Source organism: Xyrauchen texanus, chromosome 41, assembly GCF_025860055.1.
Source record: "Xyrauchen texanus isolate HMW12.3.18 chromosome 41, RBS_HiC_50CHRs, whole genome shotgun sequence".
Taxonomy (NCBI): Eukaryota; Metazoa; Chordata; class Actinopteri; order Cypriniformes; family Catostomidae; genus Xyrauchen; species Xyrauchen texanus.
Genome location: NC_068316.1, coordinates 24,811,332 through 24,838,779, shown reverse-complemented (window position 1 = coordinate 24,838,779; position 27,448 = coordinate 24,811,332). Strand labels below are relative to the sequence as shown.

Below are 27,448 nucleotides of genomic sequence, written 5' to 3'. Positions count from 1 at the left end.
TTATAATGTCTCCTTTTCATTTCTTTCAGACAAATGTGGGGGTAATATCAGAATCTTAAACGCAAATTACCTCACCTCACCCGGTTATCCGGTGTCTTACTACCCGTCTCAGAAATGCATATGGGTGATTACGGCTCCTGGACCGAACCAGAGGATTTTGATCAACTTCAACCCGCACTTTGACCTGGAGGACCGGGAGTGCAAGTGAGTGTTCTGGATTTATGATTCTGTGTGGAGGTGCGCCACCTGCTGGCTGTGCCTCAGTATGTTCAAGACATTCTTCATGACTGAGTGTCTCATAAGCGCTCTGCTTTCTGTGGTGTTGATTTCATTGATTCCCCCCCTCCCCCCAATTTTTTTTATATCTGCCGGTATTTTCTGTTTAAGTGTTATAAAACACATCTTTAAGACAATGCCTTTTCACTTAGTCCTATGGGCTGGAGTTTCTTTTAACATATTGTGTTGGCAATTGATGTGTTGCCAATAGGTAAAACCATAACACTTCCAGGTTTTCCAGAAGGCATTAAAAGCTGATTTGTAGTGTTATGACCATCATGATTCAACAGTTGACTTGTGGTTTGGATGGTTTAGTTTCCAGTACTGTTCTCTCTCCCTCTTTCTCCTCTTTCCGTCTGTTTCCTTTGTTTGAGCTGGTGGGTCTGAGGGACATCATTGTACTTTCAGAGAGTGTGGTTGGCTCTGTTACTGTATCCCCTCCAACCGGATAGTCTTCCGCCTGGAGTCCTTTGTGTTAGCTGAATGCCTCGTATTAATGGCACCGTTTATCAGGATCTTTACCTTTTTATGGCCATGTAAACCTACAGAGATTTACTGCCCCAGATGACCTCGCACTGTCTGCTCATAGGGGGTCAGTTTCTTTGGAGGGTTCAGGTTTCAATGTCCAGAAACGAGCAGAAACCTGCCTATCACAAACAAACACACACACACGCGCGGTCTTCGACCAGGGGACAATGTAGGTGAGGACATAATGAGCACTACTAATGAAATTATCCAGCAATGGTTTTCCTGTGTTCGAACAAGCCAAGTTAAAGAATTGCAGATTTAGCCCTCGAGGCAGTCAGTGGATATAAATGACTTCATCTGAGTTTAACATGAGCTCTTTGAGGTGTAAAGGGCATTTTATATAGGATAAATTAGGATAATGGAGTGTTTTTGCACTGCAAATGGGACTTTTTACTAAAATACTTCCAGTTTAAGTCAAAATTGACCATATTTACTTTTTTTAATACGTGTTCATGGTCTTTTTGAATTTGAAATTGAAAGTGGAGATTTATGGTAAAAAAGGATCTGTTTCTGTTTCTAACCCACAACTATCATATCGCTTCAGAAGACATACTAAACCATAGGAGTTGTTTTGATTACTTTTATGCTGCCTTTATGTGTTTTTTGGAGCTTCAAAGATCTGGTCACCATTAACTTTGTATGAATTAACAATATTTGAGATATTCTTCTAAAATCTTTGTTTGTGTTCTGCAGAAGAAAGAATGTCATAGACATCTGAAATAGCATGAGGGTGAGCCAATTATTAGAAAATTGTCATTTTTTGGGTGAACTATCTCTTTAAGAGAAGTAAAGTGTGTTGTGATTGCTATTTCATGTTGACTTTAAAGGAATAGTTCACCCAAAAATGAAAAGCTCTTTCTTATGCAGAACACAAAAGAGAAATTTTACTCTACTGTATATCACGGTCCTTCTTTTCAATTCAACGGCAGTGTTAAGTGCCTCACTATAAAGCTTAAAAAAGGACCCAAAAGGATCTTAAAAGCAGTCTATCCGATATCTGCATCATATTCCAAGTCATCAGAAGGCATACGATGAGAAACAACCCAAAGTCACATTTCTGTGATCTTTTAAATGTCTGTTGCATGTTCATGAATGAAGTTTGTTTGCAGTGCCTTGTATTATTTTAATTTTTTCATTACCCAACAGTTATTTGAGTGGCTTTATAGGGTACTCATTTTACCTGTTGTATACCCTTATGGTCTTTGTACTATTTGCCAAATGTCATTGTTATTCTTGGTTTTGCATTATGCCTGGGAATGTGGTCACGGTTCATAAAACGGCAGTACAAGTGACACGAAGAGCTAACTTGAAGACACATTCATGCCCTTAGCACTGAATTTCTGGCCTCCAGGCCTTTCTTACCCTACAACGTTTTGTGGTTGTATTTTCTCCTTAAGGCAACACATGCCTTTCACTGGGTTTTAGTTTCACTCTGTAATCTCTGCACTTCAAGACCAAGCTATCATATTAAATCGCTGTGGAGAACGGCCATTCAAACGTCGCGATTGTCTGAAAGTTATGAGAGGCAGAGATGGACTCCAACACCCACCCCCCTTCGCTAAATCGCTAATTCAATTTGGAGACCAAATAGTCATCTGTTTAGTGGATCTGGCTTTTGCCGATTAGGGGGTGTTTCTTGACTCCTAGATTCAGCTGGACACACATTAAGGGCCTCTTGCATTATGGAAACTGTTGCTGGCCGAAATGGCTTCTTTATCAGATGGACTGCCGAGGGAGGGAATCTACAACACACGCTTCAGTGCCCCGCTTGCAATCTAATTAGCAGCAAATGGAATGCACATGCTCAGCATATTATGTCCATTATCAACAAAGCAAACAAGAAATGCTTCATGTCCACTTGTGAAAAAAAACAACAACTGCCCAATCAGCCTTTAGTATTGTACGTGTATAAAGATGTCACAGAATTTTTGTTTGCTGAGGGGAAATGGATTTATCGCATGAGGAATAAAAGAGAATAAATCTTAAATGAACTTCGTGGACAAAACATGTTTGACTTTCTCACAGTTTGGAGAAGATCAAGGATCCGTAGCATTGAGATGTTACCTTGAGGTGTGAGCAGAAAGTTGACATTCACTAAACAAATGTTTGATTGTTCAAACAAATGTTTGGATTGAAATTAATATGGTAGCCTTAGTTAAAGGGATAGTCCAAAAATTAAAATCATCTCATTATTTACTCACCCTCATGACATCCCAGATGTATATGACTTTCTGTCTATTGCTGAACACAAACAAAGGTTTTTAGAAGAATATTTCAGCTCTGTAGCTCCATACAGTGCAAATGAATGTTGGCCAGAACTTTGAAGTTCAAAAAAGCATATAAAGGTAGCATAAAAGTAATCCATATGACTCCAGTGGTAAAATCTGTGTTTTCAGAAGCAATATGATAGTCCCTTTTACAATAAATCTGCACATTCACATTTTTCTAGTTTTGTTTTTGACGACTCACATTCTTCGTGCATATCGTCACCTACTGGACAAGGAAGAGAATTTATTGTAAAAAAAGGACTTAAATATTGATTTTTTTTCTCACTCACACCTATCATATCGCTTCTGAAGACAAAGATTTAACCACTGGAGTTTTATGGATTACTTTTTCCTTTTTGTGCTTTTTTGTGGGATGGCATGATGGTGAATAAATGATGAGAGAATTTAAATTTTTGGGTGAACTATTTCTTTAGTTAATCAGAGAACGCTCTTTAAACTTCTGCCTTTCATGGGTTTGCTGACATGTATTTGGAGGGTGGGTTTTGGAGAGAAGTTGTAAGTCTATCAGAAGTTAGCAAAATGGATTACATGTATTTATTTGTTTTGTGTTATTTATTTATTTTTTCAAAATAACCTGGTTTGACTACAAAAATATCTTAGTGGAAGAGGCTGGTTATGTCATACTGGTGTGTTTAGTGTTACTAAAGCCAATGGATTTCAGTGAGATCGCAGTGTGTGTTGTGTGTGTATGTGTGTCAAGTTGTGTCAGAGACTGACCTCTGCAGATAACACATCCCCCTGACAGCGCTATGAATCATTGATGCGCCCCAATTCGCTGACCATACAAAAACTGGAAACATTTTCCAACCATTGTAAGATTTCTGTCTTGAAGTGGTGAGGGGAACCACTGGACAGAGGAACTGCTGAAGCAACGCAAAGGACTTAGCTTCATCGCTCAAAGAGAAAAGCTTTTCCGTTTATAGCCATTTATATTTTGTACCTTGTCAGAGAATCCTCAACAATAGCCGGTTGGTATGGAGGAAAATATTCAGAGAACACATGCTTGAGAATGGTCCTTGTCACCGTGGTAACTCAAAGCCTGAAAGCTCAGCTACTTCTCCTAACAGTGACCCACCTTCAGAGCCACCCTGCTGGGTCAGCCCACAAAGCACCACATGTCCTGCAGAGTGAGCAAATACGCTCTTGGCTAGCCACACAAACCACACATCCTGGATATGTGTTGCTCGGAGACGAGGACAAAGCTGATGAGTCATAGAGATACTAATGGTAAACAGTCTATAAACATTTAAATACACACAATTTCAAACATATAGCCAGAAAACGTAAACACTATTTACGTGAATATGTTTTTAGTGTCACAAAATCAGGGATTTAGCTGTGTTACAGCATTTTGCCAGATTACAGGGTTTACAGGCTTTATGTCATCATGACAGCGAAGTTAATATTAGTTCTAACTTTACACAGATAAGGTTTGTAAGCAATTTTATCACACTAAAATCATGTTAATATGTATAATGTGTATTTTAAAGTTTATGGACTGGCCCCATCACTTTTAAGTACCGTAAAGGGATTCTCTCATCATTAACTCACCCACACTCCATCCACTCATGTGGATGACTTTTTTTCTTCTGAAGAACACAAACGAAGATTTTTAGAAGAATATTTCAGCTCTTTGGGTGAATTTATGGTAAAAGAAAAAAGGACTTAAATATTGATCTGTTTCTCGTCCACAATCTAACCTTTTGTACAAAAGAGTTAACATGGTCAATCTGAACAAATGTGCTTATATTTGATAACCAAGAAATTGTAAAAAAAAGGAAAAAAGAAATCTTCTGGACCCCACTGTATGTTAAAGAAAGAGCAACCAAAACTTAAAAATGAAGAGAAAGACTAAAACAGGAGATCTCTCTGGTGCTTAAATATCAGCACATCTCTTTAACTCATGCAGGTTTTTGTGTGCTCCAGTGGAGCAGGGGCCCTGTGAGTCTCCAGTCCCCCACTGAGAGGTACCATAGCCAGGTTGAGAACAACCGTGACTCTCCCTGCATCATCCTGACACCCAACACTGTCCCTCTCCTCTCCTCCATAGCACAAGTAAACACGGAGAGAGCCGGATGGCTTGATCATTCATCAGCGGTTGTCACGGAAGGGCAAACTAAAGAAGTTTGGAATGCACAAGGGCCGCTTTCATCCTCACCCAGCAAGGGTTTTAAAAGGCAGGGAATCTTGTGACCTCTGTGCACTGTAGAAGGCCTGGGCTGACAGAGATTGTTTTAAATACTTATGGCCGCTGTTAACAAACATAAACTTGACAATCTATTCTCAGTGAGGGTCAGGGAAGCGTTAGCAGGATCAAAAGCAACACCAAGATGACCCCGGCCATTCGTGAGCTGTTGATGAGAGGCAGAGGGCCATTCTTGACTCATTCTGTGGCTGTAAAACAGGTGTAGCACTCCTGTTTCTTTTCACAAAGACAACATTTTTTGTCCTGTAATGGTTGACATGCTTTGTGCCAAAGAGGAGAAAGAAAGCAGGGACTTTTGCTACTGCTCTGAGCAGTTTTGCAGTGTTGGGAGGTTGTTTCTTGTCCCTAGACTGCCTCTAACTCACATTTGTTCTGGTATTGCATTAGATTCTGTGTACAGATGAAAGCAGGCAGCATCTGTCATGTGGAGAAAGAGTGAGGTGGTGTTGCTATAAAGCCAGTCCAGATGGAGAACGAGACATAAACATAGGAAAACATACACACAAGCACCCACGTAAGCTTATATGTACTGTTGAGCACAGATCACAAAACATGAGCTGTAGTTAAGACAAGATTGGACAAGATGCACAAGATTTTCAGAGAAAAACCTCAAATCATTTTGGAGATATTGGTGGCATTTTTTTCTCTCTCTCTTATTTACTTTGTTTAATTTCTTTTTCTTCCCATTGGCCATTCCTTACTCACTCTTTGGCATGCATTGATAACCTCATTTTCTCCTTGGCCCTCTAACCCTCTCGCATGACACTTATGACAAGCGGTTGTAAAGTGGCCTGCTTAATGAGGGAGATTAAAGCGGTATGTATCATCTACATGTGTGTTTCTGTGTGTGTGTCAGGGCAAGGGGTTTTCCGCCGGTAAAGCGCTTCACCTTGGCCCGTGTGTTGGAAGGACGGGCTGATTGAAAAGCTCTCTCTCTCTGTGACATCTGCTGTCCTCCCTGCTGTTCTGTCACTGGCTTGATTCATGTCCTCCTCATTCACTCTCTCCCTCCGTCTCTCTCCCAGAAAAGCCAGGCACTTCGCTGCTCAGCGTGAGCTTATCTATGAAGGGTGGAGAGAGTGATGAAGCAGGGAAGTGGGGAAGAAAAGGAGGAGAGTGTTAGAAAGTGAGTGGATGAAGAGGGGGAGGCTGAAGGGAGGACAGGATGAGGAAAGGGGAAAAATTCAAATAAAACCCCACAAGACATGCAAGTTAGAGGTGGATAACTGCAGCTTTGAAAAAAGGGGGGCTCAAAGGAGTGAGAAAAATCAATTAGGCATTAATGAAGGAATAACAAACCTCCTCCTTTCTCACAGTAAAGCATAGTAGACATTAACAAATCCCCCAAAATTCCCTACACTGACAAAAGAATAATGGAGTTTCTAAAGGGAATTTGGCAAAAGCCTTGCCTGCTTTCCAGGCAGAACAACCTCTCCAATATGGAATTTTTGCTGTCTCTGCTGTGAGCTGCCACAGCTAAGAAATCTTGTTGCTAGTTTAGCTTTTTTTTTTCTATCTCAGATGTTTCACAAGTCACACGATCAGAACCCTAAATTATTTTAGTTATACATTTTGCACATGGGTTAAGTTCACCCAAAAATCTAACTTTGGTCATCATTTACTCACTCTCATGTTGTCACAAACCCATACAACCTTTTTTCATCCAAAGGAACACAAAAGGAGATACTTGACAGAATGTTAGGGACTGAAGGTCTCAGTTAACATTCACCTTCATTGTATGGAAAAAAGAAATTAATATTGGTTTGGACCAACATTTCATGGGGTAAATACAATTTTTAAATCCTTTTAACTATTATATTTTATTTATATATATATATATATATATATATATATATATATATATATATATATATATATATATTTATATTAACATTTAATATTATATTTATATTTAATCTAGGGCTATAAATAATCTATAAATCAATTACAATTTTAATTAAATAAATTACATGACATGTTGATTAATTAGTCAAAATTATTGCAATTAATCATTTATTTCATTTCATTTATTTATGTATTCTCTTTTCATGGTAATGCAACACGAAATGCCACAACAGCAATTTAACAAATCCAACAAACACAACAAAAATACATTACATGACAAAAAGAACAGGAGTAGGAAGAAGAAAAAAAAATAAAAATCTTATAAACTCCTACCCCATTCTTATAATAATAAAAAAAATGTACAAATTAGATGACCTCACCAACATTACAAAAGATAACAACAACAAAAAATAACAAAACAGCCCAGACCAGGTAATCTACTTTCAATTTTAACAATTTTCCTTTTTTTTTTTTGTTTTTTTGTTTATTTGTTCACATATCTATATTTGAAGAAAAAGTCCCCCAAATAAAGGTAATTCTATAAAATTAATACACATTAACTTGAATTATTATAAATATAATAAATACAATAATCAGATTTAAATATATAGCATTAATGTGGCATACGAATAAAGTATTCATTAGACAATACAAAAAGTGGCTTGATTTCATGCTTGAATTGCTCCTATGATAGAAAAATATGTAATTCTATTCCGTAATTTATGTAAGGGTCAGGGGTATTAATAATTGCAGTAATATTTTATATAAAAAAAAATTGTTTTTTATATTTTTTACATGATTAATCACACTAAATTAGCATTAAATTGACAGCCCTAATTACACAAGGTACACATTTATTGCATTGCATGCATTATGTACAAAACACAATGGAATATACATCTTAGAGGTTGTTTGGATGAAGCATAACCTCATTAGCATCAGGTCAAGTTTCCATGCAAAGACCCAAATGAGGAACTCTTTACAGGGAAAGAGCAAATGTGGAGAAATTACCACTGCTGTGAAACCAATGGTTGAGGTTCTCTGCGAGTTTGGTTAAAGATCTGTTTCAAGACAACCTGGTTTTAAAGCCCCCCTGGAGAACATCAGAGAGGATATAAGCTTTAATTGATGCAGTGCTGTTGGAAAGCTAATGCACCATGCTGGCCTTGTTTAGTTTGCTGCCAGAGCCACAAATGACCCATTATTTTTGACTGATGGGGCTCCTGCCCAGCTATGGTTCAGCCCTCACCGCTCTGAGCTTAAGGGACCAGTTGAACAGGGATTTGTGTTTGGCATGGTTCAGCTCCACTTGGGCCCCACGCTTAGACTGCAAAGTGAGTTTTTCAATTTGTATTGAAGATGTTGTCTTTTGTGGTAAATTTAGGTTGTGAGATCTCATTCTCATTTGAGTGTAACCAAGGGACGTCCATCTTCGTTTTGTCCTCGACAATGTCAGTAATGAGTTTGATGGCTGGAAAGAGACAGTGATGAATGGGGCAAAGCGCTGTCTGATTGAGTTGAGGCAGTTCACACAATGCTTGCCACCCCTTGTGTTTGCTTTTCTCTTGGTCTTGTCTTTCAACGGGCTGATGTTCATTTTAGGGGGTTTGTTTGTGCGCAAAGATGGCAATTATCTCACACTATAATTTGCACTATTAAATAGCTAATTTACCTGCTTTTAAATCAATCCCTTGGTGGGATGTTATTGCTCTTGTAATGTGTCAGCCTTGATGCCAGCTTAAGTCTGTGAGTCCTTCCTATCCTCTCATCTTCGCCAATTTCCAGCAATTGAAGCATGAATACTGAGTTAATTAAATTTGGTGAAGTCTTCAAGTTAGCAGGGTCAGTGTGGGTTTGTAACAGAGAGGTCTGTTTGCCCTCAAAACTTTGGCATTGGTGCTTTGATCTAGCTGTTGCATGACAAGACACTACATATATGCATGCTCATATATTGTCTGTATTGCATCGGAATGGAACCAAATTGCAAAGGAAAGAAAACAACATGCCACCTGGTTCTCTCAGCATGTGCACTCTAGAGTGTGCGATTGCACAAGCTTCATTTCCCTTATAGAGAGAACGGATGCCCTGTAAGGAAAGATAAGAGATGAAGAGACAACTTCACTGATAACGAATTGGACACAAAAAGAAAAAGATAATTTGTCAAATGCCTAGACCTTGAAACAAACGTGGGAGATTTTACAGAGCAAAGATTCCTCCATTGTTTTCATTCTTCATTAATTGAAATCAGAATTTGTCATCTGAAGGATGTGGGTGAGTGTGATAGACCTAATTTTTTGCATTGTTATTAACCATGGCACTGTTCCCGTGAGTCATGATGCTGACCTGGTCTAGGAGAGTACTACGTAGCCATTCCCTGCCCCCTTCTCTATCAGTGTATGTGCCTGGAAAAGGAGAATGATTAAGGGGACGAATGGGAGAAGAGGGGACTAGACAGTAGACAGACAAGGAAAGCAAGCTAATTGAATTACTCTCAGTGCAGTTATAAGCCCTGTTTCCATCTGAAAGAAAGAATGATCTGGACACAAGGCATTATAGCAGAAATGTAAATGGACCAAGGACGTAGCCTTGAGGGACCTCATGCTCACATCCGTGAGCCTGGTGCTCTCTCTCTCACTCTCTCTCTCTCTTTCTCTATTTCCATTTCCATCTCTCTTTTATCCTATGACACCACCCCCATGTTTACCTCTACTTGACCTCCCTCAGCATTCACATCATTACCCAATAGAGGGCATGCATTAGACTGCAGTAAATATATGGGTCAGATAGTTTAGTAATGGTCTTGTTTTCTTTATGCAAGCCAGTAACTCTTTGTGTCATGTACTGTTCACGAGCGGTCATTATATGGATACGATTTTAACCCTGCTCAGAAAGTCAGTAGGTAATTTCCAGTCCTTCAGGTCATGCTGGCTTTGCCGAATTAGATTTGTGGATTATTTTAATAATGCAACTACTGTAGATACAGATCTTTTATAATTGCCTGTTCTTTCCCTTTTTCGCTGTGGGACTAGTGACACGGATCTAGCCTGCAGGATCTTGTAGTATATCTCTAAATAATTAGTATTGTGATTAGCATTGCTAAAGGTATTACCTTAAGGCTGACCCTGATTTTCTCCCTGTGTAATAGAAATGAATCCTGTCCTCATTATAAGAGAGATTTACCTGAGGGGAGCCTTGCATGTTGCCTTCCATCACTGCTGGGTCAGCATTGGGGTGCATTGGGCTTGGATAGGGAGGGGGGTATAGTGTTTTTAATGGAAAATAGGGCACGTCTGACCCTGCCCCTACCCCACAACCTGCTTCCATCTAACTCAATCCACATCTTATACTATACATTGAATTCTCATCTTCTTAAACATTGACCCTTGCTGTGGCTACTCTGGCTCAGTAATAATACCCCCTATCAGATGTCAAGACGGTACAGATGGTGGCTATTCTCTTAGTAATGGCCAGTGAAATGGGCTCCAGTCAGAGACCGAATGAAGACATGTGTCCCCTGTACACCTTAAAGTGCCATTTCTTTTTCAGTTGTGCTTTTCTGTAGATAGTAGATTTAGTAGAGTACAATAACAGTGAATATACAGTACAGTGTATTGCTAATATAAGATCGTATAATGTTTAAAATAGCTGTATGTTAATATTTAATTTCATCTGTCTGTTGTTTATTTATTTTTATATTTCTGCTCCTTTTTGATAATTTTGTGCAATTCCAACTGGAGAAACTGGAGGTCTCAAAAATCAGAGGTTGTAGATTTAATGTTCTCAGTTATATTCAACTCGGATGTTTTTCCTAAAATTTCTTTGAAGACAAAAATTGACACAAATTAGACAATTGTTGGCATAGATGAAATTACTCTGATATCACACCACAGGCATTTCCGGGTTCTTTTGAGCAGAAGATTTCAATTGTTGAAATGGGCAGCACTGCCATTTTAATCATTTTTAAGCATTATACAATGTGGCCAATATTAGTTATTTGTGTGAAGTGCAAGTCATGGTTAAAAATAGTAAGTGTTAAGGGCCAGTGTTTAAACAAAGATTTTGTAAGAACTTTATTGACTAATGTCTTTGAAGTCCATCCTGGATTAAATGCAGAAGTTCACATAGATGCATTGTCCATTGTTATTTGGCTGATAAAGGCTTTTGTGGTCAATTAATTGATAGTCTATTTATTCCATTTCAAGAGTGTAATCCATCGAGAGTTGCGTGGTGCCATGAGAGGGTCGGACTTGTGAACGGCTGTCGAGCCATTGTAGGCAATGCTGGCAAAGGTCATTGCTGACTTGGAGGATCTTGCTGTAATACGTCTATCGATCACTGCCATGGAGACTAAAATCTCCATGGTGGTTACAAGGGTGTCGGACATCGAAAAACGGATTGATTATCTGGAGTCATCGGAGAGGAAATTAGCTACTAACCCGCTAGCGACCAAGATAGACTTGGAGCGCATTTGGGAAAAGTTGGAAGACCATGAGAATCGTAACCAATGAAACAACGTCCGAATTGTTGGAATTCCTGAGAACGAAGAAGGCTGAGATATGGTGAAATTCCTAGATGAGCTCTTCCCGAGTCTGCTTGACATAACAGGCCATAAGCTGGAAATCAAGCGAGTTAACAGAGTCCCAGTTCGTAGATCCACTGAGGGAGACAGGCCCGATCAATTCTGGCCAAATTTCAAAGATCATCCCATAAAGAAGAATAAAGGAAGGCTTTTTTGGAAGAACCACAGCATTTTCTTGTTCCCAGACTTTGCGAATTAGACAAGAGAGAAACGTGATCGATTCAAAAAATGCAAGAAACTCTTACATCAACAGAAGGTCGCTTTTGCACCGGTGTTTTGGGCAAATTGAGAATAGATACTAAGGATGGCTGCAAAATATTTACATGCCCACAGCAACCAATGTCCTTCATAAAGTCAATGGAATGAAAGAGTATGTCATTGTGTGATACTGTCTATATAGCCGAGTGGAGCCGACTCACTGAACATTCACTTGACCGTCCGAGGAACTGAGCTCCTTCTTTGTTCCTTTTTTTGTGTTGTGTGTGGTGGTTCCACCTACCGGCTGGAGTTTGTTTTGTGGAGGAACACACCTTCAGAACAGTAATGTGGATAAATTTACACGTCTTTGTGTTTATCCCGCCTATTGGCTGGAAAATGTTTTATAGATTATCTTCTGTTGTGCAATTCTGTCAGAAAATTTGGACAGAGCTCCGGATTTGAGCAATCTGATGGCGAAGTTGGTGCGGGGGCTCTCATAGGCGTACATGGACTGTTTGAGTTTAGAGGGAAGGATGCCAGTTGGTGCTGTCATGTGCGGGGTTAATGTGCCTGTTTTTCTTTTTTCTGTTTGTTTGGTTCTGGGGGAAGTTTGATATGTGTTTGTTGCTCTAACATTGGAATGTGGACTTTATAATCTTGTTTTTGACACACAATACAATTTTTCTAATATATCAAAATTTCAAATGTTAATATGAGTGGATTGTCTCTCTCCATGTGGAATGTTAATGGGTTGTGGCACCCCATAAAAAGAAGGAAGGTTATTTATTTTCTTAAACATAAGAAATATGATATTGTGTTTCTTCAAGAAATCAGCACTTCTGATACTATTTTTCAGAAGCATTTCATCAATAGCATGTGGTCAGTGGCGAATGATCATACTCCGGACGCTGCCATTTATTTGATGCAGAAAAGGGAAGGCGATTATCTTTTTAAGATTTTGAAAATATATGGGTTCGGGAATACTTTTATTTGTATGAATTAAGTTACTTTATAGACATCATGTAGTTTAATTTCAGATTATTTTACTCTGGATAGGGCTCTTTCCTCATTATTGTTCACTCTTGGCCTGGAACCATTAGCAGCCGCGAAGGAAGGAAGACAATTTTCCAGGGGTGGTGGCGGAAGGTAGGGCGCATAAGCTTTTGCTTTATGCGGATGATATTTTATTATTTGTCTCCGACCCTACTAGATCTATGCCTTGCCTCCACAGCATTATTAATATATTAAGTTCTCAGGATACAGAGTCAATTGGGCTAAATCCGAAACATTGGCTCTGACAGTATACTGCCCAGTGATTGCTTTTCAGCCAGGCACCTTCCAGTGGCCCAAACAGGGCATTAAGTATTTGGGCATTTTATTCCCAGCAAATTTGTCTGATTTAGTTAGAGTACATTTTTACCTCTTAATAAAAATATTTTTGTGCGATGTGGGCAGGTGAGCATTCATTACATTTATCTATGATTGGGACGGTTAAAGTTGTTCAAATGAATTGTTTTCCAAAATGTAACAACCTGCTACAATCTGTCATTGTAGATGTCCCCCTCTCTTATTTCAAGCAATTTGATAGCATAGTGAAGTCCTTCATTTGGAATGGTAAGCATCCCAGAATGCATTTCAATAAGTTACATAGGCCGTTTGACAAAGTGGGCTAGGCCTACCCAAGATTTGATTTTATTAATATGCATACAGTCTGAGACATTTGGCTCACTGGTTGCTTCCACCTGAGACAGCCCCTCGCTGGTTTTTTATTGAACCAGAAGTTCTTGCCCCTATTTCGCCATTGCAAAGCCATGCTATCAAACAAACCGGAGATATTAAGCTACACCCCATTGTCTTGCATTTGCACATAACTGTAAACTGCACAGTGTGGATTTTTTTTTTTAAATGTTTATTTACATATGGCATTTGGGAAAAGAGCATATGGCTGAACCTCAAATTATGTATTAATAAGTACCCTTTTTGCTGGTCAGAGTGGATCGTTAGGGGGGTTACTACACTCGGTGACCGATATGATAGTGGAGTGTTGAGATCCTTTGAAAATTTGGTTAATCATTTTAGGATTCCCAGATCTCAGTTCTGTAAGTATTTACAGCTGAGCCACCTGCTTTGTACTGTTTTTGGGAGTAGTTTACACCCCCCTAAAGCAGCAGATACTCTGGGAGTGGTGATTACTGCATTTGGAAAAGGTCATGAGACAGTGTATTACTGCTAATTCAGAGTCTGGGGTATGGAGCTTTAAATTCTTTCAAGAGAGTATGGGAGAAAGATTTAAATAGTATTGGAGGAGAGAATGTGGGCTAGGATTCTAAAAAACATAAATTATGCATCTAGAGAGCAAGGGTGCGCCTTATAGAATTCAAGAATTTACATAGATTCTATTGGACCCCCTCTAGATTCTACTGTATAGGCTTGGACTTAAAGGCACACCCACCTGCTGGCGATGTCAATCAGAAGATGGAGACACAACCCATGTTTTGGGGGGTGTTAAGATCCAAGAATTTTGGTTGAAGATTCAGAGTTTTATGTGTGAGGTATTGGGCACTCAAATTTTATTTTGCCTCAGACCCTGTTTTTAGCGATGGGGCGGTCACCAATATAGAGAAAAAGCACATACAAAATTGGGTCCTAACTAGCGGGGTGGCAGCTTTTGAAGAGGTGTTAAATATTATGGGGGTGACATATTGATTCTGTTTGTATATGTTTTTCTTTTCTTTGATTAATAGATGAATCAATAAAAAAAGCATTATATAATGTAATAATGTTCGTAGATGTTAATAAAAGTTACTATCAGGGATATGCAGTATATGGTTTACAGTAAAGAAATTATGTTGGCTCTTTCTGAACTTTAAGCAAAACAAGTTATAATGTGGTTCAGTTGGCATGTATGATTATGTTGCGCATGTGACAGTTTGATGAATACACATCTTGACACACTTAATACCTGAGAAATGCGGCATATGAAAATTAAAACTACCATCAGACAAACAATTTGCGTCTTTACTGCTTAAATTATTAACCCACATAGAGTAAATCATAATGTTTGACTTCAATATTCAAAATTATTGAATATTCCATGTTTAAACTTAAAGGTGCACTCAGTCATTTTTTCCTCATTAAAAAAGTTTAACTCCTAAAGACATTAATTGTAATTTTGCTCTATTTGTATGAAATTGTGACCACTCACATTAAAACAAAGACTCCAGTTATATCATTAGCCTTATAAAAGTTGTTTTAATCTACATGAAGAGGGTCCACACATTTGGGGGCTGCCAGTTTAGAATCAAATGACCAGCCATATACTACTCGCTTAATCTCAGTAACAGTCCTGTTATTTGACACGTTCACTCATTGATTAAAGTTATCATTGCTGACTGTGAATACTACATTTCGACAATGGCATCTGAAATGGAAAAATATTGTTTTTAAATGATGCTGCTTCCAAGCTGTCAGTGTAAGTCCAAGATGACACAAAGACAACAGTAACTACAAAAGTAGCCTTTTTTGTTTGAACGCATTACTTATAATTTTAGCAATATTACGTTATTTTTTGTGTTGCAATGGTGGAGACAGGGCCCCATTCTTCCCATTAGATCATGCAGGGTTCTGGTTCCTATAAGAGCATTGTTAGATTATATTTTACCTAATTTCTGTCACAGCAGTTACACTCTGGAAATATAAAAAAAAAAAAACAGCCATTTGTGATCAGAGTTTTGTGTGATTCCTTAGTGAAAAGTTCAAAAATAACATAAGTTGCATTTCTCATTAGAGCAGACACGATAACAATGATGGTGATCCTTGAAATATCATAAATCATGTCAAATCCTGATTTGTTTCTGATCCAATTATCCTGAAGGAAATTTTAAAAAGACAGAATCTCCAATCATTTTTGGAGAGTTTCAACCCCATAAACAGCACTTTTTGGGCATTTCAGCTCAATGTGAGCCAAACGGCGATTTAACACAGTTCTTTTCTGGTCTTCCAAAAAAAAAAAAGAGTTTGACTGTAAGCAATGACTTCATCTATAAAATTAATGTGGATAGCATAGCTCAGATAATTTGATCTGGGAAGAGTATGATGATACATTTTTGAGTTCATATTGAAATCTGTGACTTTTGATTGCAGACTTTGGTATCTTGGCAAATCTAAGCACAGTTTAAGACTTTTTTGAAACTATTGAGGCAGGAAACTTGAGCAAAAGTCTCCATTTGCACTCCATATAAGCTAATGTTGTTGCTTCAAGGAGACATCAAGTTTGCTATATCAAAAACATTAGATAAATTACTGCACAACTTTCAGGAACTTTCTTCACCAATTCTTTGTTGCAGCAAGGCTAAATCTCTGAGGTGAGGTGAAGTTAAGCCAATATAGGGCAGTTCCTCATCATATCCTGTCAGAGAATGAGAAATCCATTCTGCCCTGCTGGTTGATGACAGAACTATCTCAAGCTCATTCAGCTGTGTTTATATGGGATCATTCAGGGATTTTACATTAGCAAAGAAGCGTGGCACTTGTATGTAGCCTTAGTGTGCTCTACCCTGCGCCTCGTTTAGTGCGGCGTGCTTCACTTAATCAGTAAATGCATATTAGCCATTTTGCCCCATGGGCAGAATTCTAATTAATTGCACTTGCTCCTTCCTCGAATGAAAACAGGATGTTAGACTCTAAATGAGGGCATTTTATGGTGTAATATGCCTTCTGTGTTTCTTTGTATCCAAAACTGAAGAGTTTTGTGTTCCATCTAAATTACTTTAATGGATAATGACAGTTGATGGAGTAAGGAGAGACAGTATGGTTTGCTGACGTACACCATTTTAGTGGCGAATTAACAATAGCATGGTACCACAGTGCGCTCTTTTGTATTATGGCCCTCTAATTTTTTCCCCCTGCTAAAAAAGAAAAAAAAAAAGTTTTAATTATAAGGAACATGCTATCAGTAATGTATTTTGTGGCATGTTTCACATGTGCACATCTCAAAAAACTTTTTTTTTTCTCAGCTTTTACTGCTATACCTCTTACATTGGTGTGTTTTGCTTGGTGTAAAGACTGTAGTGAAACTGCCAGCAGTACACAATAATTCTCTCCAAATACTGGAATTTATTAATGTGATTGTTGGGAATCTGTGGCTCTCGAGCAACCTAATTAGGAGTGCTAATGAAAGCGGACACACTAAATCCATCAATGTTAATCATAATTGCTGTTTATGAAAGCGTGCAGCGTGGTCTCCTGCATCGCGCCCATTTAAAATGTATTATCATCTAAAAATATGTCTAACACATTAACAAGGATGCTTAGGATCTCTGTGATTGTAGCTACTGGGTTGGTGTAATTTACTTTAAAGTGTTGAACTACTTGACATGTCCACACCCTTCGCCAGCCCTGCACCACATGCAGTTTGTGCCACCCATGTCTAAATGGTGCTGCTGTGATAGCTCAGGTTTTGGAAAGAAGCAGGGGTGGAAAGAGTACTGAAAAATCATACTCAAGTAGAAGTACTGTTACTTCTCAAAAAATGTAGTGTGAGTAGAGTAAAAGTAGCTGTCCTAAAAACTACTCAAGTAAGAGTAAAATAGTAGCTCATTTAAAAGTACTCATGAGTAGCTCATTATAATGAACACTCTATGATAAACACTACATTAATCTGATTCCAAAAAATAAAAGGTATACATGATAACAGGAATGAAAAAATGTAAAAGTTATTTTCAATGCAGCGATCGTTAATCGTAATGTATGAAACAATTACATTAAAATAATTTTATGTGTAGGGTCTAAATTTCCCTTAATGCCAACAGAGCTTTATTGTTGTGCATAAAACATGTTCAAACAATGCAAGGAATGCAAAAAAACATTTGAAATAAGCAGGATCACTTGGTACGTCATGTCCTGCACAATAAAGGAGGTAGAGCAGGCATGGGAAAAGTTGTTTGGTACAGGGGCTACATCACACTTAAAAAGGAATAATTCACCCAAAAATGAAAACTCTCTCATCTCTCATGCCATTCTGGATGTGTATAACTTTCATCTGCAGAACACAAATTAAGATTTTTAGAAGAATATCGCAGGTCTTTTGGTTCATATAATGAAAGTGAATCAGTGCTAAAATATTGAAGCTCCACAAATCACATAAATCAGCATAAAAGTAGAATAATCCATATGCCTCCAGTGGTTTAATCCATGTCTTCAGAAACGATATGGTAGATGTGGTGAGAAACAGATCAATATTTAATCCCTTTTTTACTATTAATTCTCCTCCTTGCTCAGTCAATCTCCACTTTAACTTTCAATTGTATTTTTTCACATTCTTCATGCATATCGCCATCTACTGGGCAGAGAGAAGAATTTCTAGCACAAATTTACTAAAATATTAATCTTTTTCTCTCCCACACCTGTCATATCAATTCTGAAGTCATGGACTTTTTCACTTTGAAAAGCTCTTTCACGTGCTGCTGTGATGTTCAACTGTAAACTGTGCTTGAGGCATTCTCCACAGTTGGCGCCAGATCTGCAGCTGCCGTTCAAGTTTTTTACGTGTTTTGATTTGCCAGGAGTCACAAGACTCTCCCTAGCCAATTATGTTGATAGATAACAATAAAATCAGGACAGGGAAGTAACATATACAGATAGTGGGAAAATAGCGGAGTAAAAGTAGTTACAGCATTTAAAATGTTTTTTTAAACTACTTAAAAAAGTAAACTTCTTGGGAAAAGTAGTTAATTACAGTAACGTGAGTATTTGTAATTCATTACTTTACACCCCTGGAAAGAAGACAGGACTATTGGGTGGATGCCATTGAACAGACAATAACATTTTGACACATCAAATGATATTAAATTTGGACACGCTTTTAAAAATGTCCCACACATACTGGACACAAAGAGACTTTCATACCCAAGCTTCGCTTTTTTTTTTTTTCTTTGAAAAAAGATTACATTCTCCTGAAAGACAAAAAGAATGTTCTTCTCAACAGTTGGTTGCTCACAGAACAGGTTTCAAAAAGTCATTTTAAGAGGTTCTGTAAAGAAATGAACAAAAGAACTGCTAAGCCATTGCACAGTTATCAGAAAACGTACAGCTAACTTTGTAGTCATAGCCTAAGGTAATTGCTTTTCCCTCTACATGCTGCAACAGTCGTGTGTAAGTTAATAACTCCATTGGGGACTGTTCTCATTCTCTGTACTCAAATAACATTGGACTCCAGTCTCAAACTCAACTCATTCTTTCCTCATCTGTCTCGTTAACAATGTGATTGACAGTGGTGAGGTTATTGTCATGCGAAACGCAGATAGTGGCTTCAGGAGCCAATTACTGTAGAACAGTAAGCTATCTTGTCTCCCAAAGGCTTGAGTAGTTAAAACAGCACAAAAATCCTTGCTTCATGGAAATGTTAACCAGAAAACTAACTTACACTTGAGGCATGTGGCCGTAACATGTTTGTTGGTGTTTGTTTGTTTGTTTTTTGTGCAAGCTCTTGATGGTTGGTTCAGAATCCCACAACTGTTTATAGCTTTACTTGTTTAAACTTTCTTGTGAACAATGAAAACTTGTACATCCTTCAACCATCTCCATCTAAAAGGAAGAGTTAAGAAAAGTGCAATTGTTTCGTAAAGGGCACATCGAACCTAATGTTTCACTATGGTAATGGATAATGTTATCTACTCTATTGTAGATCAGGCCCGAGATGCATATTAGCCATTTTGGCCTATGGTCATATTTTGTTTCTGTGCAAGCTTATGGGGGTTTAAGTGCCATGATTTGCTGGGTAGGGACATACACTATAAAGCTCTGAGTCTGAGATATATTGTTAGGTTGTGGTTGATTGTTTTAACGCTAGGCATGTGAATAAGAGCTACAGTTATGATCTGACCCTTTTGGATTGCATGGCCTGTACGCTCCCTGCAGACTGGCTTTTCTGCTACCACATTGCAAGGCAGTGGAGCAAAGGTGCCTGAGAATTAGATTCATCCTTTTCATTTTAATTTCCCCCTTGGATTGGCAGGCTATTTTCACCATTATTATGGTGTGTGAGAGTGCGTGAAGACTTTATGGTTGTTCACAATCTCAGAGAACAGTCCAGCTAAGTCGAAGAGGTCCACAGGTAGAGGAGTGTGAGAAAGAAAAGGGGGAATGCATTAAAAACAATTTGTCCGCTGTCTCTTCTGGGGCCATAAAATGAAGTGGGCGGAGGTCAGGTGGCGCGAGAAGAAAGTTTAAGACCTGGGGCAGGTGGAGAGGTGTCTGGTTTGAGAAATTGCGACTCGGTACTTGATGAGAGTGCTTTACACCTCCCTTCTTGACTTTGGGGGCCAAACAGCATTTTCAAATCAGTCCCTGCTGTTTGCTCTCACTCTGTTAATGGCAAACCTCATCTCCCAGTCTCAAACCCCAGCAAGTTTCCAAAGAAATAGATTAGCAGATCCTGTTCTACACAGACAGCTCTGCTTGGGAGAAAGTCATTTTCAAAATATAAAATGGCATCTGCAGGCAATCCAATAATGCTCTGCAGATGATTAGCAAGGCCAAACTGGTGCTCAGAATACACAGAGCTTGTGGAACAGCTGGGATCAGACTCTGCAGAATGTTCTGGCTTTTCTCGCCTGTACTGAGTAGTCTTTTAAAAAAGGAATGGGAATGTGGCTAGAATGCACAAAGACACTTTTTCTATGGCAGCAGCACTACCCTTGAGGCTACTACCCCATTCCCATCTGCATCTTATTCTTATACCTCACACTTCAGCATAACAAGGTCCATCTGTGGTAAGGAGCAAGTGTCATGTCTGAATAAGAAAAAATGCAATAAACAAGATTTCTAAAGGTGTTAAGAAATAACAGGTACAGTATATGCAGGCAGGGGAAGTCTGTATGCTGTTTCTAAGCCTCAGTGAAATTATGTCTCATGGAGAGCTTGTAGTACAGTATAATGTTACCTCTGCTGTGACCACGGTTGTGCAACAGTGACTGTAATACTGTGACAGACTGCTGTAATCTGATAACACACCTTTGATTCACACGGCCCTTCTGAGGAGGAAACGGTTTCTTAAACCCATCAAAATCAGCAGCAGTAATGCCTGTATCAGTTTTTCAAAGATTTGGTTGTGCTTGGGTTTATCTGATTTGGATTTAAAGTAGAGAAAATATCTGTTTATGTGCTTTTAGATGGAGGTATACTGCAGTATACCATGAGACCAGGGAGAAACAAGAACAAGACTGATGCTCTCCACTCATGAGCCAGAATGCTACTGTAAAAATGCATCACACATTGCTGCACCAAGCCTTTTCAAGTTGCTTTGAGTGAAATATCCGATTATCTGCAAACTGCAATGCTCTACTTTCAAAGTATGAATTAGCAACTTGCTTTGCAGCCTTATTTTCATAGCATGATTTACCTTATTAGAATATTCCTGAATCTAAACCCTACTCAAACCCTAAACACACCCCTAAAAGCAGAGGGAAAGGATTGTTGATAAGAATGATGTTGAAGCCTTCAACCCTACCCTAATCTATACCAAACCCTGAACCCTAAATGGAATTTTTGTCCTGGACAGACAAGGAGAGTTTTAAATTGCAAATGTTAGGCAGTGCATGGTAGCAACTTTCCTTACAAACAATCCTTGCTCTCTAATTTTAAAGTTAGTTTATGGTTGGGGATGGTGTAGGGCTGTCAACAATGGATTATGATCAAGAAACATGTCTAGATTTGTATGCAGAGGCTTACATCCAAATTACACCAAAATAATGATGTTGAAGATAATCACCATGAAGCTTTTCATCTGTTTGTCATATCCTCTTATCTTGAAAAAACATTCTTCTAGTGCTCCACACCATTGACACTACGTAAACGAGTCAAACTTGAGCCAGAATGATGACAGAAAACAAAAGAAGTCTTTGGAGTGTTAATGGCTGCTTTTTACGGTCACTGTGCTGTAAAGCCAGTGAGTAAAAGTTTAAGTGCACTGGCTGGATTCCTGGAAAATTATACATTGATGGGGCTGAAGGTAGACGCAGTTCTCCTGCACAGACTGATAAAAGAGAAGAGAAGAACAGAGCTTGTTTGTGCGGGTGCAGTAGCTCTGTTTCCACAGCTGGCCTTGAGAGGAAGAGGGTAGGGAATGAAAAACAGAATGGCATGCGCAAAAAAAAAAAAAATGCCACCAAGCACAAAATAGCAGACCCAAGCCGAATAAAGTTAGGTCATCGCTCAGCAAACGTCATGTGAGCAGTGAGTGCTTAGATAAAGCTGCCTGAAAAGAGCAGTGGGTTTCTATGTTTATGTTTTCGTTATATTGATTTTCACGGCAGTACGTTCCATAGCGTGTTTGAAGTGTTTGAAGAGGGGGTGGTCTTGCTTTACATGTCAGTTTAAAGGCGCTTTCAGTGTGTATATGGTATTACAGCAGTGGCACTCTTTTCTGCTGTGACTGATGGAGTTCTAGGCCTCTTCCATTAGGCCAGCCAAGCGAAGAGACATGGGTGAAGTCATCTCTACATTACAGGCCCCTCAGGGGACCCAATTTTAGAGAGCGGCACGGATATCATTTTCCATCCCCTCCATTCGCACACATCAGTATCATGCCACCCCCACAGTGTGAAACAAACCAACCTTTATATCACTGAGAGCAAAGTCTGGGATGCACCCCCATTTTAACACCTTTCCAAAGTCCCTGGACATACGCTAACACATCGACACACATTCGGCTGTCTGTGGCACCTTCGTTAAATTTTCACACATTTACCTCCATAATGTGAAGCAGGAGGAAAAGGTGGAAAATTTAAATTGTATATCTAGGCTTTTATACATATTCATAATATATATGGGTGTTTTTTTTTACTACTTTAAGCTAGCAGGGGTAATTGAAATATAAATTCAATTAATTCAATTGGCAAACAGTTTATTTTTTCTTGTTTAAAGCATAAACCTCACTAAATTTTGTATTTCTCTGAAAACAAGACTTGATGACCTATATCATTAGACCCTAAAACTACTTAAGAAAATATTTTTTTAGCTGTGTACTTCCCTAATAAGCAATGATAATCCACACCATAATACTTTGAAACGGAAGAGACTGTTCCAGCACCTCATGGTGCTTCACTCTCCTTTCTTCCCGCTGCTCTTGCAGTTACGGGGTGATTAAACGCCATGGAAACAAGACCCAGCTGTCAATCATATTCCACACTGACCCTACCCCCAACTGAATTTCACAAGTATAAAATCAGTATGCACAGTGTACTGTACAAACAGACTGAAAACACACAGATCTGTGTGAGGAGCATTCACATCGGCTTTGGTTTTCATTCCATCTTGCTCACTAACTGTGGTGGGACCACCCACCCATTCTTGTCTTTTATTACAGACACAAGAGTAGCGTATGTTCATGCATATTTTTGTGTGTACATGTGCTGTCGCTGTCTCAATTATGTGGCAGCACAAGCTAATAGCTTTAGGGTTGCAATTCTATTTTGAGGAGAAGTAGAGCGTGTATGTATGTGTTTGTGTGTGTGGAGTCAACACCTGTGTCTTATAATACAAGAGCTGCCATCCACAAACACGGAAAGGCCCTTACACAATTTGACAATTCAACGTGTAAAGTCAACTCCACAGTATCACCATCTGCTGTCATTGTCACAATGATTTGTGTCTGTCTGTCTCTATTGCTTTCCCTCTACCACAGACACACACATTTATACTAAGATAGAGTATAGGACATATTCAATGATTCATAAAGCTTTATAAATCATTTGACTGTAAAGGGAAGTTAGCACTTAATGCAATTAAAATAGGTCATCAATTTTCTGTACCAATGGTTGTTCATTCTTGGGACTTCTAAAAACACTATTAAGTGCCGATTCCAGTCCGTTGAAACAAACCATCCAAACGAACCGAATCACTAAAATGAATCAGTCTTCCCAATGCTACTGCTTTCAAGTGTGTATGTGAATAGTTTAGTCAGTTAATAGTTTACATTAACAAATCTCTGATTTTTTGTCTCTCTGCAGATATGACTATGTGGAAGTGAGGGATGGGGTGGATGAGAGTGGGCAGCTTGTGGGGAAATACTGTGGGAAGATCGCCCCCTCTCCTGTGGTCTCCTCCGGGAACCAACTCTTCATCAAGTTTGTGTCCGACTACGAGACACACGGTGCTGGCTTCTCCATCCGCTACGAGATCTTCAAAACAGGTGGGCAAACATAAAGACCTCCAAAAATGAAAAACATAAAGAAAGAATTTATTCATTCTCAAGGATGAAGTAACATACGGCATTGAAAGGCTAATTGATTTTACAAAATGCTAGCTACAGTAATATATAAGATAAAATAATCACAATATTTAATAGTAAAATGTTTTCACAATAAACAGTTCTTCCATCAAATAACACTGTTATTTGCCAAATTAAAGATGATATTGTAGATTAAGTGTACATAAATATAGAATTAAATTGCTGTGCACAGTAATCACAGGTAATCACGGTCACATGTGTGCACAAATAGGTTATTTTACAATGACTTTGAACATGGCTAATCCAATCAGACTGTAGAGGTGGAACTAAATAAATAGAAAAGATTCAGACAAGGTAGTAATTTACTGCAGGGGAGGACAACGACCATATAAGGACAGAGAAACATTGAACACTTCCTAGTTGTTCTTAGTCAGACTCAGTGGGAGAGTTGCAATAGGAGCAGTGGTGTAGTCGGGGCTATACATGTATATACCGTATGCTTACTTTTTCCCCAGGGCTGTTTGCGTATACAACTTCTAAGGATCAATAACCTCGGTATAACCACTTGTTTTGCTGCTTCAGAAGTCCATAATCTACTGTTGTGTTAGTTTACCTTTAACTTTATTGGATGCTGTTTTGTGAAACTGCCGATTCTTTGTTGTAATTGGTGCATTGTCACTTGAATTTCCTCACCCCTGAAAACCACTGTCACTGACATCATTGACAGAGGGAATTTATGACAGTGAGTGGAGAGAGTCACCCTCACACTGAAGCAGTATCAGGTATTTAAAAATTAATGAACAAAATATGCCAAACGTCCCGTAAAATAAGGAATCGTCCTGTAATTATGGGGAAAAAATTGCGTTCCGGATTAAATCCATACACGTTGCCATTTGTCCCGTATTTTAGCGTCTAACTGCTGAGAATATTTTACAAATCAAGAGAAATTGACCTGACACAGGTGTGAGAAATCAGCTGTTTTAACATGGATGGCTGTGCACTTAACATGTTTTTGCGTCCGTCCTCATTGTTTTTCAATGTTTAGCAGCATTTTGCACAGGAGCGCCTGTATAAATGGGTAATTCCGACAGTTCGGTGACATTAAGTCCCGAGTACAAGAATTTGTGGTATTTATATTATTTCACCCGATTACAATTTTAATAGGCTTGTTAAAAAGAATAAATACTTTTTATGTTACACATTGCTGTTGGCTTAAAAGTTACATTTTAAATAATTGAAATCCTAAATTTTCTCATGTCCACAAAACTGCACATCAAACATCTTTGACAAAAATAAGTGCTAAATTGGATTTACATTTTTTATCCCATACAATTAAGAATTTAGTATTATGGGGGCCTGGGTAGCTCAGCAAGTAAAGACCTTGACTACAACACCTAGAGTCACAAGTTCGAATCCAGAGCATGCTGAGTGACTTTAGTCAGGTTTCCTAAGCAACCAATTGGCCCGGTTGCTAGGGTGGGTAGACTCACGTTGGGTTAACCTCCTCGTGGTCGCTATAATGTGGTTTTCGCTCTCGTGGGGCGTGTGGTGAGTGGATGCCGTGGAGAATAGTATGAAGCGTCCACAGGCGCTAGGTCTCCATGGTAACACGCTCAACAAGCCATGTGATAAGATGCGTGGATTGATGGTCTCAGACGCGGAGGCAACTGAGATTCGTCCTCCCGGATTGAGGCGAGTCACTACGCCACCCTGAGGACTTGGAGCACATTGGGAATTAGCATTCCAATTTGTGGAGAAATTTGGGTGGATGTCTGCATTTTTTGTAATTTAGCTTGTAATTTGACCAGTATGACTAATACAATCTTTAATATGTCCCTGTAATCATAAAGCATGAAGATACTTGTAAAAGTATGTTTTATTTTTCAAAAATTTCAAAGCCGGAATGTCACTGAATTCTATGAATTACCTATTAAAGATATGTACAGAGCAGCAGTTCTGCCTCTCTCTATTCGCAGATTAACAGACAGAAGATCAGGGACAGGGTAATAGTAAACCATTTCTTTTGGTAGAACTACACCACTGCTTAGGAGATGAGATCTCATGATAACATAGACTCGTAGCCCTTCAGGGTGTCTCGCTCTGGTACCGTCTGGCCTACAGAGACACAGATACACACTCAGGGATTGTAGGTCTTATCTGGAGATGTTACGGCAGTAAGCAGAAATTTCCTGTTGTTCAAATCTGTATCCTATGTTTGAGGTTGGGATAGAGTCACAGAGAAAGCTAGAGGGAGAGAGAATGTGTGTGTATAACCCTGGACAGGTGCAGTAGACAAAATGGCCAAATACTGACCCTGGTCTACACCAAGTTTGACCTCAGGATGAGATGAATGTTGCACAGGGATTTATTTTAATCTTTATTTATCCGTTTGTGTTTGTGTGCATGTGTGTGTGTGTGTGTGTGTGTGTGTGTGTATGTGTGTAGCGTGTACTTATCACTTTGTGGGGACCAAATGTCCCCATAAGGATAGTAAAACCCGAAATTTTTGACCTTGTGGGGACATTTTGTCGGTCCCCATGAGGAAAACAGCTTATAAATCATACTAAATTATGTTTTTTGAAAATGTAAAAATGCAGAAAGTTTTCTGTGAGGTTTAGGTTTAGGGGTTGGGTTAGGTTTAGGGGATAGAATATAAAGTTTGTACAGTATAAAAACCATTATGTCTATGGAAAGTCCCCATAAAACATGGAAACACAACATGTGTGTGTGTGTGTGTGTGTGTGAGTGTGTGTGTGTGTGTGAGTTGTTTTTTGTGGTTTATGAGGAAATTGTTTTAGTTTACTCACTAGAAATTATGAGGGTATTATGCTATAAATTTGGTTTATTAGGACACCCCTAATGTCCCTGTAATTCAAACATCTAAAAAAGAACATACTAAACAATGTTTTTTCAAAAATTTTAAAATGCCAAAAGGTTTAGGTGATGATTAGGTTTAGGGGTAGGGGTAGGGTTGGGGGATAAAATATATAGTTTGTACAGTGTGAAACTCATTATATCTATGGAGAGTCCTCGTAAAGATAGGAGTACCAACATTGACCATTATCTGTCACAATTTCATAAATAATCCAAATTAGATTCTTTCTGTCTGAAAATTCTAAACATGCTCAAGTATGCCACATGCTGTTTTCTGAAGGAATTGATGGATAGCAACTAAGTGAAACTGTCAGGGTGGATGCTCATTATAACCTCACAATAACTGTAAGATACAATTCTTTTCTGATTTAAGATTGTTGGTACACCTAAATAACTGACTTTAAATAATTATTTATCTTAGAACT

At 38.7% G+C, this 27,448-nt stretch overlaps 1 protein-coding gene across 2 annotated transcripts in view; it reads left to right on the top strand.

Annotated features, from left to right (window-relative positions):
• LOC127634008 (neuropilin-1a-like) overlaps positions 1 to 27,448 on the top strand; it is a 96,756-nt gene that overhangs the window by 2,216 nt on the left and 67,092 nt on the right. For both annotated transcript variants that reach the window (XM_052113393.1, XM_052113392.1), the window contains exons 2-3: positions 30 to 204; positions 23,929 to 24,110. In XM_052113393.1, the coding sequence (XP_051969353.1) occupies positions 30 to 204; positions 23,929 to 24,110 (357 nt within the window). The remainder of the gene's footprint in view (positions 1 to 29; positions 205 to 23,928; positions 24,111 to 27,448) is intronic.